The following is a 16,616-nucleotide window of genomic DNA, read 5'->3' as shown; positions in this document are numbered from 1 at the left end:
AAGCGGGGGAGCGCTTCCTGGTTGGGGCAGGGCTAACCGCCGCAGCCCTTCCGTCTGTCAGCGCGTATCTCCGCCTCTCCCCCGACCCTCTCAGTCTTCCTTCACTGATAGGGGCGGGGGAGAGGCGGCGATGCGCCGCTTATAGACGCGACTGGAGGCAGGGCTGCGGCGGTTAGTCTGCAACCAAGTGTCGCAGTGGTGGGTTTGGGGGTGAAGGGACCCCCGTTTAGCAGCGCGATAGGGGCGGTTTAGCAGGGGCACACGTGCCCCTGCTAACTTTGAGCTCTGAAGCGAGATTTATTCTCGCTTCAGAGTCTCTTTAAACACTTTCTGAAGTACAGAGTTTAGGCTTGTCAGGATTAGAGAGTCCAGTCTATGCTCCGCCCCCTTGCAGCCTGAACAGCATGGGGGATAAGAGGCGCCCAGATGATGATAATACTGGTGGCTAAGGTGGGTAAGGTGGCTTTCCTCAATGACGACAAAAGCAGATAATGACAAAGAACTTTATAATGCACTTGGCAACGTGTTTCGTGGGCCTCAGCCCACTTCCTCAGGCTGAATACAGTACCAGAGTTCTCTATAGCCGAGCTGAAAGCACTTCTTGAACAGCATGAGAACGCTAAGGCATGTAGTAGTAGCTGCCCCGCCCACAGAGTCTGCGGTTTCATCCCTGTAGCTAGTTGCCAGGCAAAAACTAAAACTCTTTAGCAGACATTAGTTCCACATATAAAGTATAGTGTTATGAAGGCCTCTGATAGGATCTAGAGTAATTGGCTGCTGGAGCAGGCTATGCATGCTGGGATGAAGTGATCCAGCAAGCAAACTTACATTCTAGCATGTACCGCCCTCTTTGTGTCACAAGCTCATTCTCACCAAAAACTGGCAACATGGGGAATCTTCATGGCAATCTGATGAGCTCACACACTCATCCCTAGTATACACATTGTAGAGGTTATACCATAAAACCCTCAGTATCTGGTGCCAATGGGGATCGGCTGATGCCGGACAAGTGCATACCTCCCAACTTTTTGAGAGGAGAAAGAGGGACACTTAAGCCACGCCCCCTGCCACACCCCTGATCACACCCCCGTCACACCCCTAGCCATGCCTACCATAAAGATTTCATAAGGAAAATATTTAGTTTTATAATTCAAACCACATTCATCCTTTCTATCCTGGTTCATTTGCCTTCAACATTTTACAAATTAGTAATATATCAATTTAAAGGATGGGACTAAAGTTTAGAGTCAAACACATTTTTCAGTAGAGAATATATATATATTTACATAGAAAGAGGGACAAAGCCCTGAAAGAGGGACAAATTAGGAGGACAGAGGGACAGGGCTCCCAGAGAGGGACAGTTGAGCGCTATGCAAGTGTAGTTTCTGGTTGCTTGAGAGTCAATGTTATAATTAGGCCTAGCTAAAGAACAGTACTATACCTCACACTGTATACTCACCATAAACTCTGTATTAATGTTGTATAAGTACCGCGCGCTAACCGATTGCGCCACTGGAGCTCTTACTCTGTATTAATGTTAAAAACAAATTAAGACAAAAGACAGGCTTAACTTAATGTAACACAGGAGGAGAGGAGAGGCTGGCACTGCGATTAGAGAACTTTATTAGCAACAAGATTAAAACACTTACAGTCATCAGTGCTGGTGAAGGCTACAGCGGATCAAGTGGACGCCAGGTCAGAGTCCCCCTGCGGACGTCCGTTTTGCGCCCCTGGCGCTTGTTCACCGCAATGGGGAGAGTTGGGAGCGGGCTGCATCGGTGTGGGTTACATACCCCCTGTCACGGCGGCACTTCCGCCTACATCTGCCAGCCACGCCCCCAGTTGTCATGTAAACCAATGACTTCCGCCCGTCCATAAGGAAGTATGGAAAATGTCCTTGTAACTTAGCAACCCTGGCCTCAGATGTCAGCGTGAGCCGCCAGACGTACCGCTGCCAAGCTCATCCATACCGTAATGTACGGAAAAGTGCGCAAAAGGATGCGCATAGAACGGCGCATAGTGACCAGATACTTTCTTCACTTTGTAAAGATGCATCCCCCCTCCCCTTCCCAGTTTGGAATGATCGCACGGCACCCAACAATTTATTCTGCTTCATTTAAGGTTCCCAGTCAGCAAGAAAGCATATGGAATAACTTGAGACATGACATATACACAATAACACACTGGCTGGCTGTGAGTCTGTGACAAACAAACTGCTCACCCTCAGCCAGTCAACTGTCTTCCATTCCTCCTAAGTCAGGACCGCGGTGCCACCTCCTCCTTTCTGCTGTGCAAGGCAAATGAAACACTTCTGCTCTCCTGCCTCCCCCCTCCTCACTCACTGTCAGACTCCTCACACAGCACAACAAGCTGCTTTTCCCCAATGATGACCTCTTCAACTTGTTGCTCTGCATGCTGTAAGTGTAAACACACAGTACAAACATGCTGCCCCTGTAATCACTGCGCCTGATGCAAGTGTTTAACTTTGCTTCATGAAAGTGGCACTGAGAATAACATCCGTTACTGTGAACAACCCCATAGAATTGTATGGGCAGTGAGTTGACATGCAGAATTATTCTGCAACGCAACTGATGCATTGTGAACGGGGCCATATTGAAACACTTTAAGCTGGCAGTAGTGTGGTTGTTAAAATTCAGCAAAATGTGTTTCAGATTCAGAACACGCACATTCGCAGGACAGGGTGCATTTTAACTCCCGAACCACGTAGTGCCAAATTCAAACACCAACACTATCTGCCAGCTCACTCATAGCGCTCTGTCACTTTGGCATTTTCACACTCCTTACAGCTCCTTCAGTGGCCAGAAATGTGAACTGGCAGCATGAGTCACTGAGTTCAGACTTTCAGGTAAAGTAGATGGGAAATTGCTTTTTGTAACTTTTGTGCTGCTGGATTACAGTCTTCACTTGTATACTTTACTATTTACAGAGTGGGTCCGCTTTGTTGAGCCGCTGAATTCAGTGGTAAGTTCAGTTTTTTAAATTTTATGGGGTGGAACTATTTGCTAACCGTTGCCTATGTAGTTCCTCATCAGGTCCTCTTCACGCCTGCTGCTTTCTGATTGGTGGTGCCTGCTTGTATTGTATTACAGAGAGTATTCAAACAGTGGTGTTGACCGTGTATGTCAGAGAGCCAACACATCTTCAAAGAGGACCTCTAGTCCGAAACAGTGTCTGTTGCTGCTCATGCCCACTTCTCTGTTTTAACTACTTGACGAATACCTACTGCCGATCAGCGGCGGCAGAGTGGCTTTGTTGTTCCTCCACAATGCCATATGGCGTCATCTCGTGAGGAGCGAGATTTGATAGGAGCTTGCGCTCACACGATCGCAAGCTCCCGTCATTGTAAAAAGCCAGCTCCAGCTGACATCTTGTGCAGCGCTGTACAGAGTATATTTTCTTGTCACTAACTGTCCCTCTGAGGAGCTCACACTCTAATCCCTGCCATAGCCATATATATGTATTGTAGTGTAGGGCCAATTTGGGAGGGGGAGATAAAAAAAAAAAAAAAATAAAACTGTAGGTCCCCTTTAATACCAAAAAAAAATAAAAAAAAGTAGCAGCAATCAGAAACCACCAAAAGAAAGCTCTATTATTGAGATGAAAAGGAGGTAACATTCATTTGGGTGGTAAGTTGTATGACCGAGCAATAAACCATTAAAGTTGTGATGTGCGGAATTGTAAAAAATGGCCTGGTCACTAGGGGGTTATAAACCTCTGATCCTCAAGTGGTTAACTTCAATAAAAAGCTATACTTACCTTACCTACGTGGTGCTGCAGAATCCCTTAATTGTCTGTTTTAAGACCCTGTTCGGTTACAGGCAGCGATGATTGTAATCAGCTAATTACGATTACGCTGAATTTTGCATATATTTTCGGACTTATGCTTATACCTAATTACGATTTGTAAATTCATTTGATTTCGTATAGTGATTCGTAATTTCACCTAAAATTGTGCGTAATTTTCACGTAATTTCGTGCCGACTCTGGCAGTGAATAGCAAATCCCCATACATGGTAGTGACACCAAAATTGCTACATATGTTAAGGAGAAGAGTGAGTACAAGTCATAAAAAGAATTTTCCCAAAAAACGTTGTAGGTTTTGAGAAAATCGATCTTAAAAATGAAAAGAAAAATGGTTTTTAAACTAACAAGTGACAGTTTTGACCACTTTACCCCCTGCGGTACGAATTTCTCCGTCCCTTCCCCTCCCCCCCCCCCTAAAAAACCAAGGGACGGAGAAATCCGTACCTCCCATGCTACCACCGCTGTCCGCGCTCCCGATGCTCGTGCACGCCGCCGCCCGCTCGCCCGGAGATCAATGAACAGGAAAATCCATTCCAGTTCGTTGATCTAAGCCCCTCCATCCTCGTAGTGCTTCCTGTAAGCGTCCTTCCGGACGCTTACAGGTCGCATGAACACCAACTCACTGTGGCCATCTTGTGGCCAAATAGTAAAACTACACCCTAAAGCATTTTACATATACAAATACATTAGTTTTACACAATAAATTAACTCATTACCTCCCACACTCCCCAATTTTTTTTTTTATTTTTTTTGTAATTAAAAAAAAATAAATAAAAAAAAAAAAAAAAAAACATAAATAGTTACCTTAGGGACTGAACTTTTTAAATATTTATGTCAAGAGGGTACAACACTGTATAAACTATGGGCTTGTAATTAGGGATGGACACAAAACTGAAAAAAATGCACCTTTATTTCCAAATAAAATATTGGCGCCAAACATTGTGATAGGGACATAATTTAAACGGTTTTATAACTGGGACAAATGGGCAAATACATTTCATGGATTTTAATTACAGTAGCATGCATTATTTAAAAACTATAATGGCCGAAAACTGAAAAATAATAATTTTTTCCCACATTTTTTTCCTATCTTCCCATTAAAACACATTATTCTTGGCATAATGTCTCACCTAAAGAAAGCCTAATTGGTGGCGAAAAAAAACAAGATATAGTTCATTTCATTGCGATAAGTAATAATAAAGTTATAGATGAATGAATGGAAGGGGCGCTGAAAGGTGAAAATTGCTCTGGTGCTCAGGGGGTAAAACCCCTCAGTGGTGAAGTGGTTAAAACCATTTTTCTTTGGATATTTAAAATCTATTTTCTCAAACTATGAGGTCTTTTTGAATTTTTTTTTTTTTTTTTTGTCTTGTACCCACTATTCTCCTTAACATACATAGTAATTTTGATAGCAATAGCATGTATGGTAGCTTTGCTATTAACCGCTAAATTTCGTGAAATTGTGTGAAAATTACGCGAAAAATTACGCGGAATTATGAAATATTACTATTACATATGAAATTAATTACGATTTTCCCTGAATTTCTGATTACAATGTGTGAATGCAAATTTCGATGCAAAATTTCACATGTGCGAAATTTCGGCCCACCACTGGTTACAGGGTCCGTTCTGCAGAAGCACATGTGAGGCCTGGAACCCACTACAAATCGCTATTGCTAATCGCAATCGCTAGCGTTTTGCAAGCGATTTCATGGGCATTTTCTGGTAATTTGGGTAGCAATTTTAAAAAGTGTAAGCGTTTTGCCACAGATTGTGTAGCAATCGCTGTAGAAATCAGATGCCACCAACAGAAAGCTCTGTTGGTGGCAAAAAAGGGGGGGGAATTCATTTGTGTGCCAAGTAGGACTGCTCAAATCCGGATCTGGGGGACACCCGGATAGTTGCTATCCGTATTTCACCCAGTTACCTCTGCGGGGGGGTGGGTCAATCTTACCTGTCTGACGTCTTCTTCGTCTGTCCCTGGCGCCTGTCACGATGCGCTGCAAGCCCGTCACGTGACTACAAACACTTCCTCCTCCAACCCGGAAGGAGGAAGTGTTTGTAGTCACGTGACCGCCACTTGAACCGCATCCTGGGAGATGCCGAAGCAGATGTCAGACAGGTAAGATTGACCCCCCGCCACCCACCCCGCACAGGTAACTGGGAGATATCCGGACAGAACTATCTGGATGTCTCCTGGATCCGGATTTGAGAAGCCCTAGTGCTAAGTTGTATGGCTCTGCAGCGAGCTTTTAAAGCTGCAGAGCACTGAATTGTAAAAAATCACCTGGTCACTGGGGAGGGGGGGGTTAAGCTTATGGTCCTCAAGCGGTTAAAGCGAACTGTTGTTGAAATAACATAATAAACTAAATTGCTTATTTTTTGCTGCATTTATTTATAGATTATTTATATTTAGTCATTGTTTGCTTATTGTAAAATCTTTCCTCTCCCTGATTTGCATTCTGAGCATTATCTCTGGTGGTGGCATCTTTAGTTCTGCCAGGTGATTTGTATGGAATGTTTGTTACTGAGAGTTCTATGCGCAGAGGGAGATGCTGCAGTTAGAAACGGCCATTATTTCCCACAATGCACTAAGGCTCACAGACAGCAAACTGTCGGGACGAGGGATGATCAATGAGATGCAAATTCATCTGAAATTATGCAAAACTTTTAATGCAAATGTATGCATATTTCTGATCATCTCGAGTCAGGACCATGGTCATGACATCACACTGTGGGAGGGGTTTCACCTCAATATCAGCGTACAGTGCTCCCTGATGATTTGTGAAAAGGAAAAGATTTCTCATGGTCCGCTACTGATTGGGATGAACTTCAATCCTTGATTAAAGTTCCTCTTTAACCACTTAAGTACCAGTGGTCTCTGCCCCCTTAAGAACCAGAGACTGCTGGTACAATAACGACAGAATCCCGATAAATCGCAACACATTCCCACCGCAACCGCCGCACGCCGGGATCCTCAGGACATCCACTCTGCAATCTCTATGACGGCAGAGTCATGTGAGCCGCTTTCATTGGCTCCTGACCGTGTCCATCAATGTAAACCTATGGGAGTTGCTTACATTGATAGACAGGGCCAGGAGCCAATGAAATCGGCTCCTGACCGGCTCACAGGGATCTGCCGTCATAGAGACAGGCAGAGCTAGTGAGCTGCGATGGGACACGGCGGGGATTCGGCAACGAGATCGGCGGGGAGCGACGAAAACAGCAGATGCGCGCTGCGGTGGTGATTGAAATCTACGCCCGGCCAGCCACGTGACCACCAAAAAAGGGCGTACATTTTAATCACTGTGGTCCTTAAGTAGTTAAAGTCTTGTAAGTTTCATATTTTTTATCTATCTTGTTACATTTTGTGCATCATTGTTGGCAGTAGGTCATCTAGTCCGCAGTGGGCTCAGCTCACACTTTTTTTTCGCTTCAGGGGGTACTCGGACCCCTTGCACACTTGTGACTGCGTGGCACCACCGTGCGCTTCTCTGCCGCCTCTCTGCTGCAAGGGCCATGCAAGTCTAATGCCCACTTTATTGCCGAGTTCTGTTTAATGAAATAATCTATTAGGGCCAGCGCACACCAAAAGCCTCTAGGAGATCCGCAAAACACTCAAGGTTTTTGAAGCAGATTTTCAGAGGGAGTCTAGGCATGTATAAGCCCCATTCACACTTGAGAATTTTGCCGGCGATTTCGGCAAAACGCTCAAACGCTAGCGCTTTTAAAAGTGCTAGTGTAATAACACTATGGGCCCATTTTTACTTGGGCGATTTGCGCTAATCGCTGCAAATTGCCCAAAATCGCTAAAGGCAAACGCGTACCCTGCACCTATTTTCAGGCGATTTCCCAGTGATCGCGTTTCAGTGCTATAGAAGCGCTAAACGCGATCACGGAGAAATCGCTGCACTGTCCAGTGATTTTTTTCCGCGGAGCAATCACTCCCGCAAAACGCTGGCATTTATCGCCAAAAGAGGTTTTCTAAACATGCCTAGCGTTTTTTGGAGTGTTTTTGTGTAACAGCTTCTGTAACAAAAACGCCTGGAAAACCGCTCTGATCTACCGTTTTTTCAGAGCGGTTTTCCACTTTCCTATACTTTAACATTGAGGCAGAAACGCCTCAGAAATCTAAAAAATGCTGCAGCCCCCGAGTTTGCGTTTGTGGAAGAAACGAGCCGCTCTGGTGTGCACCAGCCCATTGTAATACATTACCCAAGCGGTTTTCAAACCGCTAGCGTTTTTAAAAACGCTCCTGAACCGCTCTGGTGTGCACCAGCCCTTAGTATGCAACTATTGGGCAGTTAGTTGCTTCCTGGCAGTTCATGATCATACCCCATTGTGGATATTTGTAGTGAAATAATGTAATTTATATATATTTTTTTACAACATTCATTTATAAATCATTTAGCCAGTGTTTGCCCATTGTAAATGGCTGATTTCCAGTTTTACTACTGGAAGATGATCTCTGCCGAATGTTTGGTTACTAAGGGTTCTGAAGCCAGTACAAAATATATATATATATGGTCTCCCAGAATGCTCTGGGAGGAGAATTCCATATAGCTAATCAGCCTAGGCTAAACATCACTGGGAGGCCGGGGTTACAGTCAATATAAAGCAATATATACTGTAGATATAGGAAGTCGTTCTGATGCTGAATTCAAGATAATGACTGTAAAAGTGGGTATCCTGAATAATTTACTGCATTCTACTACAGAATATGTCACTACAGGGCCTTTTTATAGAGGGATTGTCACCATAAAAATCAAATTTCAACAGCAACTGGTCTGAGTGTATTAAGTGATAAAAATGCTAATCCTCTATTCAAAACGTTCAAAACCTTTTCTGCTGTTATGGTTTGGAGTTATCACATACCTTAGGAGCACTGGCCCTTTAATAGTCATTGTCATTCAGTTGCATGCTGGGGGTTCTTTTTATCTATAATATATTCCTCCTCTTCCATTTATTTCCCTGCCTAGCTGCCTAGCTGAAACATGATCCTCTGCTCACTTGTGTTTACAAGCAAGGCTGAGATGACTCTGCGATTGTAGAAGAAAAGAAAAAACAGTTAAGGGAAGAAATTACATCAGTATTTAGCCTCAAACTGTGGGGAAAACACGTTTCCGACCAGGAACAGAATTCTCTTCATTTACTATATAAAATTTACTGAAACCAAAACGTGGACAGCACAATTCATGTGTTATGTAAGTAGATCAAGTATTGATGTACTCATACGTGTTTTTTCCCTGGCATAGTATGGCTGATCCTCCTGCTTTAAGGGCTCTCCTTACCTTATTAGGTGATGGCTGTAGGACATCTCTGATCCCCACCAGACTGAGAATGAGGGCGATCGCCCCAGACACGATAGCGATTCCAATCAAGCATCCTACGGCCAGCCCCTTCCGGTTCCTACACTGCATTGATCTAGGAGAGGAATGACACAAGCAGTGCTTAGCATTATACATCTTATTATTCTGCATTTCAGCTTCAAATGTAGCAGACTTTGATAGTTACAAACACACAAACGTTATCAATAAAAACTTCCTGCCAAATTTCTAAAATATTGCTTTAATTCATCCATTAACTCGTTTGAGCACAGGGCTTTTGACTTCAGCCGGCAAAAACTGTTTTGCTGTAAATTCTTGGAATGCTTTGATCTCTCTCTCTACTGAGCAGTAAATCTAGAAACTGAAAGCAGAAGTCCGCTGTTATTGTCTCACACTGCCCCCTAGTGACAAGTGCCCATAAATACACATTACAGCAGTACTAATTAGAAGCAGGGACACAACAATTAAGTAATAAAAAAATATGTGCTAAAACAAATTGGCCTGGAGCACTTGCAAGCCTCTAAATAAACTGACTGCTAAAGGGTTAATTACACTTTACAAATGCTTGCTCAAAACAGCATCAGACATTCAACCTACAAAATACAAATTTCCTGCAAAATATGCAATAGATGATTCAGGCTGCATCTAGTAAGGCCTGTTCCCACCTAGATGACCATGTCTGAAGTACGTTTCGTGACTTCTTTCACTTCCTCAGAGGTTAACCATTAAACCACCATAAAAATTAGTAGAATGTAGCCTCCGTATAAGTCTGATGTATAATTGTTTCTCAGCAAATAGATCAAACTGGTGCATTTCTCACTCCCATGCATGCCTAGAGGACTTCTCAAGAGCCGCCGCCACCCTATGGAATTCCCTCCCCCCCCCCCCCCCCCCTCAGACTCGCCCCTTCCTTCAAAACCTACACACAAGCTCTCAAAAGACACCTCTTTAAAATGGCTTACCCCCACATCTACCACACTTTAACTCTTTCAGCTAAGCACCATTTTCGCAGCCCTACCTTATTTGTCCCTCCCACTCCCCTTTAGATTGTAAGCCCTTGGCAGGGTCTTCCTCCTCTTAGTGTGTCCTTCTTCATCTTGCAACCCCAGCTATGACACCCTTCTCGTGGACTTACTCGGACTTGATTTGCTGGGTCTCTGTCACATGCAGTGATGCTCAAATCCGAACTTTGGGTGAATCCGGATAGTTCTATCCGGATTTCACCCAGATACCTGTGCGGGGTGGGTGGTGAGGGGGGGGGGGTCAAGCTTACCTATCTGACGTCTTCTTCGGTCCGTCCCTCGGCGCCTCCCACGATACTGTCCAAGCGGCGGTCACGTGATTACAAACACTTTCTCCTTCCGTGTTGAAGGAGGAAGTGTTTGTAGTCACGTGATGCGCACGGAGCGCTTAGTGGGAGGCGCCGAGGGACGGACCGAAGAAGATGTCAGATATGTAAGATTGACCCCCCCACTCCGCACAGGTTTACTGGGAGATATTCAGATAGCAACTATCCGGATTCACCCAAAGTTCGGATTTGAGCATCACTAGTCACATGATCATGCATCTTATACCCTGTATGTGTGTATAACCTTGTGCTATGTTGTATAACCAGGTGCTACCTCTCTGTGTCACCCCTTGTGTACATTGTATATATCTCATTTATTGTCCAGCCCTGCAAATATTCCAATATACATTATTATTATGTATTGCTTTATGAATGCATGTATATTGCAAAATCCTTGGTCACCATATCAGATTTGCTACGTCTACTGAAAACCATCTACTCACTGTGGGACCCCGCCAGTGCCACAGGTGAGGTGCTGAGTGATGACACATATAGAAGCTATCTTGTTATCTGAATCATCACGCTTGATGAGATTTTCCATTTTGGTTTTCTATATGGTTATCTTATTAACGGGAACCTGAGGTGAGAGGTACATGGAAGCTGCCATGTTTATTTCCTTTTAAACAACACCAGTTGCCTAGCAGCCCTGCTGATCCTCTGCCTCTAACACTTTTAGCCAATAGCCATAGACCCTAAACAAGCATGCAGATCACATGTTACTGACTCAAATCTGACAAGATTAGCGGCATGCTTGTTTTAGTTATGTGATTCAGACACTACAGCAGCCAGAAAGACCAGCAAGGCTGCAAGGCAACTGGTATTGTTTAAAAGGAAACATTGGCAGCTTCCATATACCTCCCACTTCAGGTTCTGTTTAAGAACCCCGGAGTGCAACCAACAGAGATCCCTAAGATACCTATTTCTCTGAGAAGGGACAGGTAAGTCTCAGCTGAGTCAAGCTGCCTCCCTCACCCCACAATCAGCAGAAATAAAAATTGGTTAGTGCTAGACTTATGCCCGTCTATGCTGCAAACTCACACACATCACAGTGCGTGGCTGGCAGCGGCGTATCAGTAGCTACTATTCACGGGGCCCCTAGCGAAACTTTGAGGGGGCCCCCTAATGTTCCCACCCCTTCCCTTGCCTCCCCTTAATGCCCTTCAGAGCCTTGTGGCCCATCTCACAAGGGTCATATAGAACGTGTTGCCACCATGATCTTCACACCCATAACAAGTGTAGCCTCAAAATCACCTGATGTGAAGTATAGTGCCGTGTATGGGAGGAAGTGAAGGTTAGTAGTTGGGGGCCCCCCACAGCTATGGCCCCCCTGTCATCGCAGGGGCTAGTCCTGTCTAGTTACGCCCCTGATTGCTGCGTGAACTTTTCACCTTTATAAACACTTTAAAGAGAAACCGTAACCAAGAATTGAACTTCATCCCAATCAGTAGCTGATACCCCCTTCACATGAGAAATCTATTCCTTTTCTCAAACGGATCACCAGGGGGCTCTGTATGGCTGATATTGTATTGAAACCCCGCCCACACTGTGATGTCAGGACCATGGTTCTGACATCACACTGTGGGAGCCTTGTTGCATTGTGGGAAATTACAGCTGTTTCCAACTGCCAACAAAGCAAGCAGCATCTCCTTCCACTGACATCACCTGCCAGCAGTAAAAATGTCACCATGTGATAAATGTCAGAATGTAAATCAGGGAGAGGAAAGATTTTACAATGGGCAAACACTGACTAAATCATTTATACATAATTATTGTAAAAATTAAGCACTTTTTTATTACATTATTTTTACTGGAGTTCCTCTTTAATATCTTAAAACTATGAAAGAGAGAACAATATTTTTTTTCAGAATAGAAAATGGGCATTTTCTGATGTGACGACATTTAGTACAGATGAATGTTAAATATTATGGCGGTTCTAAGTCCTTTTACGATGTGTCATCATGCTTATTTCAAGTCTTATTACCTTCTTTGGGCCTAGTTTAAAGCAGAACTGAAGATTTAAAAGAAAAAAAAAAATTGTTTTACTTACCTGGGGCTTCTGCAGCCGCCCTGTGCCCACGAAGTTACCAAATGATCCTACGTTCTCCTGCCGGCTTACTTTCACTTCTGGCTGTCGCTGTGCACTGCGCCTGCGCGGCCCTGGCCGTGTGCGCCCTTGTTCACGTACTGCACAGGCGGAGATTTTTTTTGTACTGCGCCTGTGCAGGATGCTCCTGGCCATGGGAGCACATATGAGGATGCAGCCAGGGCCACGCAGGGGCAGTGGGCAGTGGAGTTATAAGTCAGCGTGAACAAAAGTGAGCCGTAGCGGGGGACCGGAGGATCGTTTGGAAACGGCGCGGGCACAGGGCGGCTGCAGGGGGCTGGCAGAAGCCCCAGGTAAGTGAAACTCTTTTTTTTTAATCTTCAGTTCTGTTTTAAGGTACTTAAACTAGTACTATAGGGGTCGGGGAAAAAGAGTTGAACTTACCCGGGGCTTCTAATGGTCCCCCGCAGACAACCTGTGCCCGCTCAGCCACTCACCGATGCTCCAGTCCCTGGCTACGGTTTAGTTTCGGAATTTGCGACTTTAAAGTCAGAAAACCACTGCGCCTGTGTTGCCGTGTCCTCGCTCCTACTGATGTCACCAGGAGTGTATTGCGCAGGCCCAGGACGTCTGCGGGGGACCATTAGAAGTCTTTTTTCCCCCACTCCACTACAGTAGTCCTTTAAAGGACACCTGAAGTGATATGGAGGCTGATATATATATATATATATATATATATATATATATATATATAATTTTTTTTTTTCCTCCTTTCAAACCATACCAGTTTCCTGGCAGTCCTGCTGATCTTCCATGCATCAGTAGTGTCTGAATCCCACACCTGAAACAAGCATGCAGCAAATCCAATCAGACTTCAGTCACAGCACCTGATCTGCTGCATGCTTGTTCAGGGTCTGTGGCTAAAAGTTTTGGAGGCAGAGGATCAGCAGTCAGCAGCAGGACAGCCAGGCGACTGGTTTCATTTAAAAGGAAACTAATATGGCAGCCTCCATTTCCCTCTCGCTTCCTGTGTCCTTTATAATGAGTCTAAAACATATAATGTAATTATATTGAATTTTAAATTACATTCCCAATATAAGACATTTAACCACACTTTAAATATAATGACACTGACACTTTAAATTCCAGGCCTAGGAGAACGTTTACAGAGGAGCAATTAGGAAATCTACCTGTAATTGCACAGGGATAAAATTAGAAAGTCAATAAATAGCCTATCCTTTATTTAGCTAGTGCCAGTGAATTATTTGCGGCTGTAAAACCGGCTGTTGTATTGAACGGAGGGTGTCTTCCAGGAGGAAGGCAGATGGCTGGGAGGCCGCTCTGTACACAGAGAAATGTATAGCCAGGTCCTGGCGCCTTTACCCTTCCCCCTGCTGCTGGACCACAGAACTTGCCATTAAATAACTCAGCATAGCCTCTCCTGTGTGAGCGTACTGTCAAAATAGTCTTCATGCTTCCCCTCCCATCAGCATTCTGTCCAAAGCCAGGCACTTCCATAGGGGCAAACTGGGCAATTGCCTAAACGCTGCTACCCCCCCCCCCCCCCCCAAGTCTCGCCTCAACTTTAGATTTGCCGACAAAAACTCTGCAGGGGCCTGGGGACAGAAATAGTTGTGGGAGAAGAGTGTCAGGGGCCCCAAAGTTAGTTTTCCCCCTGCCCCATTGTCACTAGAACTGGCCTTGTACTGTGTCCATCAGACAACTGTTTATCGATGGCGTTACCATTGACCGTTGACGGTAATGATTTTCTATTCTTGATGTAACCCGAAACATAAACCTAGAGCAAATGCATCCTCCTTTCCTTTTTCTAAATTTAAATCAATTCCTTCTTTTTCTTCTTCTTCTTATTAACTGTCTCATTCATTATTTAACTGTAAATATCTCAGCCCTGCCTCCCTGGTTTGCCATTTGAATTATGAAAACAGGGCCTCTGAAACGTTTGCATGAAATAGAAGCGCAAGGGAAAATGGGCACTGGGTGAAGCTGATATAAGTCTAAAAGATAAATACACCAAAAAGGGAAAACAATTCACAGTGGTAATGACGATAGTAAAACATTGGTAAATGTTACTGATATTTTACTATAATTAAACCTAACCCTACACTCTCACACAGAACCCTTCCTCCTCCGATGCCTGACCTTAAACCCCCCCTTGTTAAAGCCTAACCCTACCCCCCCCCCCTACCCCAATATAATGTTCAAAACGATACATTTCAAAACAATAATTTTGTAAAACAAAACATTTGTAAATACAAAAGAAAAAAAAATACAAGAGAAAAAAAAAATCATAAAATATAACTTTCTAATTTTCAAAATGATAAAAGTTTCAACAACTATAACGTTATCATTTTCTCAAAATGATAAAAAAAACTATAACTTATTCTCAAAACAGCGCCCAATAACCGATATACTCAGGAGAACAAGTGAGTTGCAAATGAGCCCAGGGCCCGTATGCATTTGACCTTTTCTCCTGAGTTTTCCCCTAGGGGATCATTTTTTTATTTTCTCTTTAAAACACCTTTTCAGCACTTTGCAGTTGAAAAAGTATCAAAAAAATAGATGAAAAAGTACTGTCAAAATAACTTTGTTGTTTTTTTTTTGCTTGCTGGTGATTTGAAAATTTTTACATTGACAAGTTGTGAAAATATCACATAACTTGAGAGAAAATGTGAATTGTGTATGGCCCCAGGTGTTGTTTCTGCTCACTTCAGAACACACATCAAACAAACATTCCACAGTGATGCACCTTGACAGCAGTAAAGATGTTGCCATCTGTGATACATTAGGAATGTAAATCGGAGAGATAGGGTTTTACAATGGGCAAACACTGACTCAACAACGTATAAAGTAGTACTGTAAAAAATGAGACATTCTATTCAGTTAAGTTCCCCTATAAAAGAAGGAAGTGAATGTACCCGGGCGAGGGAGCTGCTAACCTGCCTATATTGTTATATCATGAGTAATTTAAGGACAGAACGCAGATCCAACCACAAGGAGCAATTAAGACACATAAGGGAACTTTCAAATGACAATTAACTGGAGAGGAAACTCACCTTAGACAAATAAGAATTGTTGCTTTGATTTCGACCACAAATGAAACACAAATGTGTAGCAACCAATCATGTGCTTCCTTCTATTGACTGTGACTGGTTTAAAGGACAACTGTAGTGAGAGGGATATGGAGGCTGCCATACTTATTTCCTTTTAGGCTGCTTTCACAGTGGGACGTTACAGGCGCACGTTAGAGCAGCCTGCAACGCAGCCCACCGCACAGTAATGAAAAATCAATGGGCTGTTCACAGTGCCCACGTTGCGTTACATTGTAACGCTGCACGTACGTTGAATGTGCTGCATGCTACGGCGTTATGCGCGGCTAAGCCGCGTTAGACTGTGCGCACATGCTCAGTAGTGTTGGAGGAGGAGGTCTTCCCTCCTCCTCCTCGGCCAGCCACACGGCTAATTAATATTCACTGCACGGTGTGACGTGCAGTGTTTACTTCCTGGAGCACCGCTCTGTGCGGCGATTGGCTGGCGGGACCACGTGATGCCGCTTGCGTCCAAGAGTACGCATCATGGCATCACGGACGCCAGAGTGAGCTGCATAACGTGGCTCACTCTGACGTCCACATCGAAGAGCACCAGGCGTTGCGTTAGGGGCACGTTATGCGACCATAACGTCCCCTAAAACGCAACGTGTTGGTGTGTAAGTAGCCTTAAACAATACCAGTTGCCTAGCAGCCCTGCTGGTCTGCAGTGGTGTCTTAATGACACCAGAAACAAGCATGCAGCTAGTCTTGTCAGATCTGACAATAATGTCAGAAATGTCTGATCTGCTGCATGCATGTTCAGGGCTGTGGCTATAAGTATTAGAGGCAGAGGATCAGCATTACAGCCAGGCAATTAGTATTGTTTAGAAGGAAATAAATATGGCAGCCTCCATATACCTCTCGCTTCAGTTGTCCTTTAAAGCAAACCTGAAGTGAAAAACACCCGTGATATAATGAATTGTATGTGCAGTGCGGATAATGAATAGAACATTAGTAGCAAAGAA

At 44.1% G+C, this 16,616-nt stretch overlaps 1 protein-coding gene across 2 annotated transcripts in view; it reads right to left on the bottom strand.

Annotated features, from left to right (window-relative positions):
- LOC137528546 (ectonucleoside triphosphate diphosphohydrolase 8-like) overlaps positions 1-16,616 on the bottom strand; it is a 139,147-nt gene that overhangs the window by 85,684 nt on the left and 36,847 nt on the right. For both annotated transcript variants that reach the window (XM_068249879.1, XM_068249878.1), the window contains exon 3: positions 9,117-9,249. In XM_068249879.1, the coding sequence (XP_068105980.1) occupies positions 9,117-9,245 (129 nt within the window). In that variant the 5' untranslated portion in view covers positions 9,246-9,249. The remainder of the gene's footprint in view (positions 1-9,116; positions 9,250-16,616) is intronic.

This window comes from Hyperolius riggenbachi, chromosome 8 (assembly GCF_040937935.1).
Source record: "Hyperolius riggenbachi isolate aHypRig1 chromosome 8, aHypRig1.pri, whole genome shotgun sequence".
Lineage (NCBI taxonomy): Eukaryota > Metazoa > Chordata > Amphibia > Anura > Hyperoliidae > Hyperolius > Hyperolius riggenbachi.
This window is presented reverse-complemented; position numbering and strand designations above follow the sequence as displayed.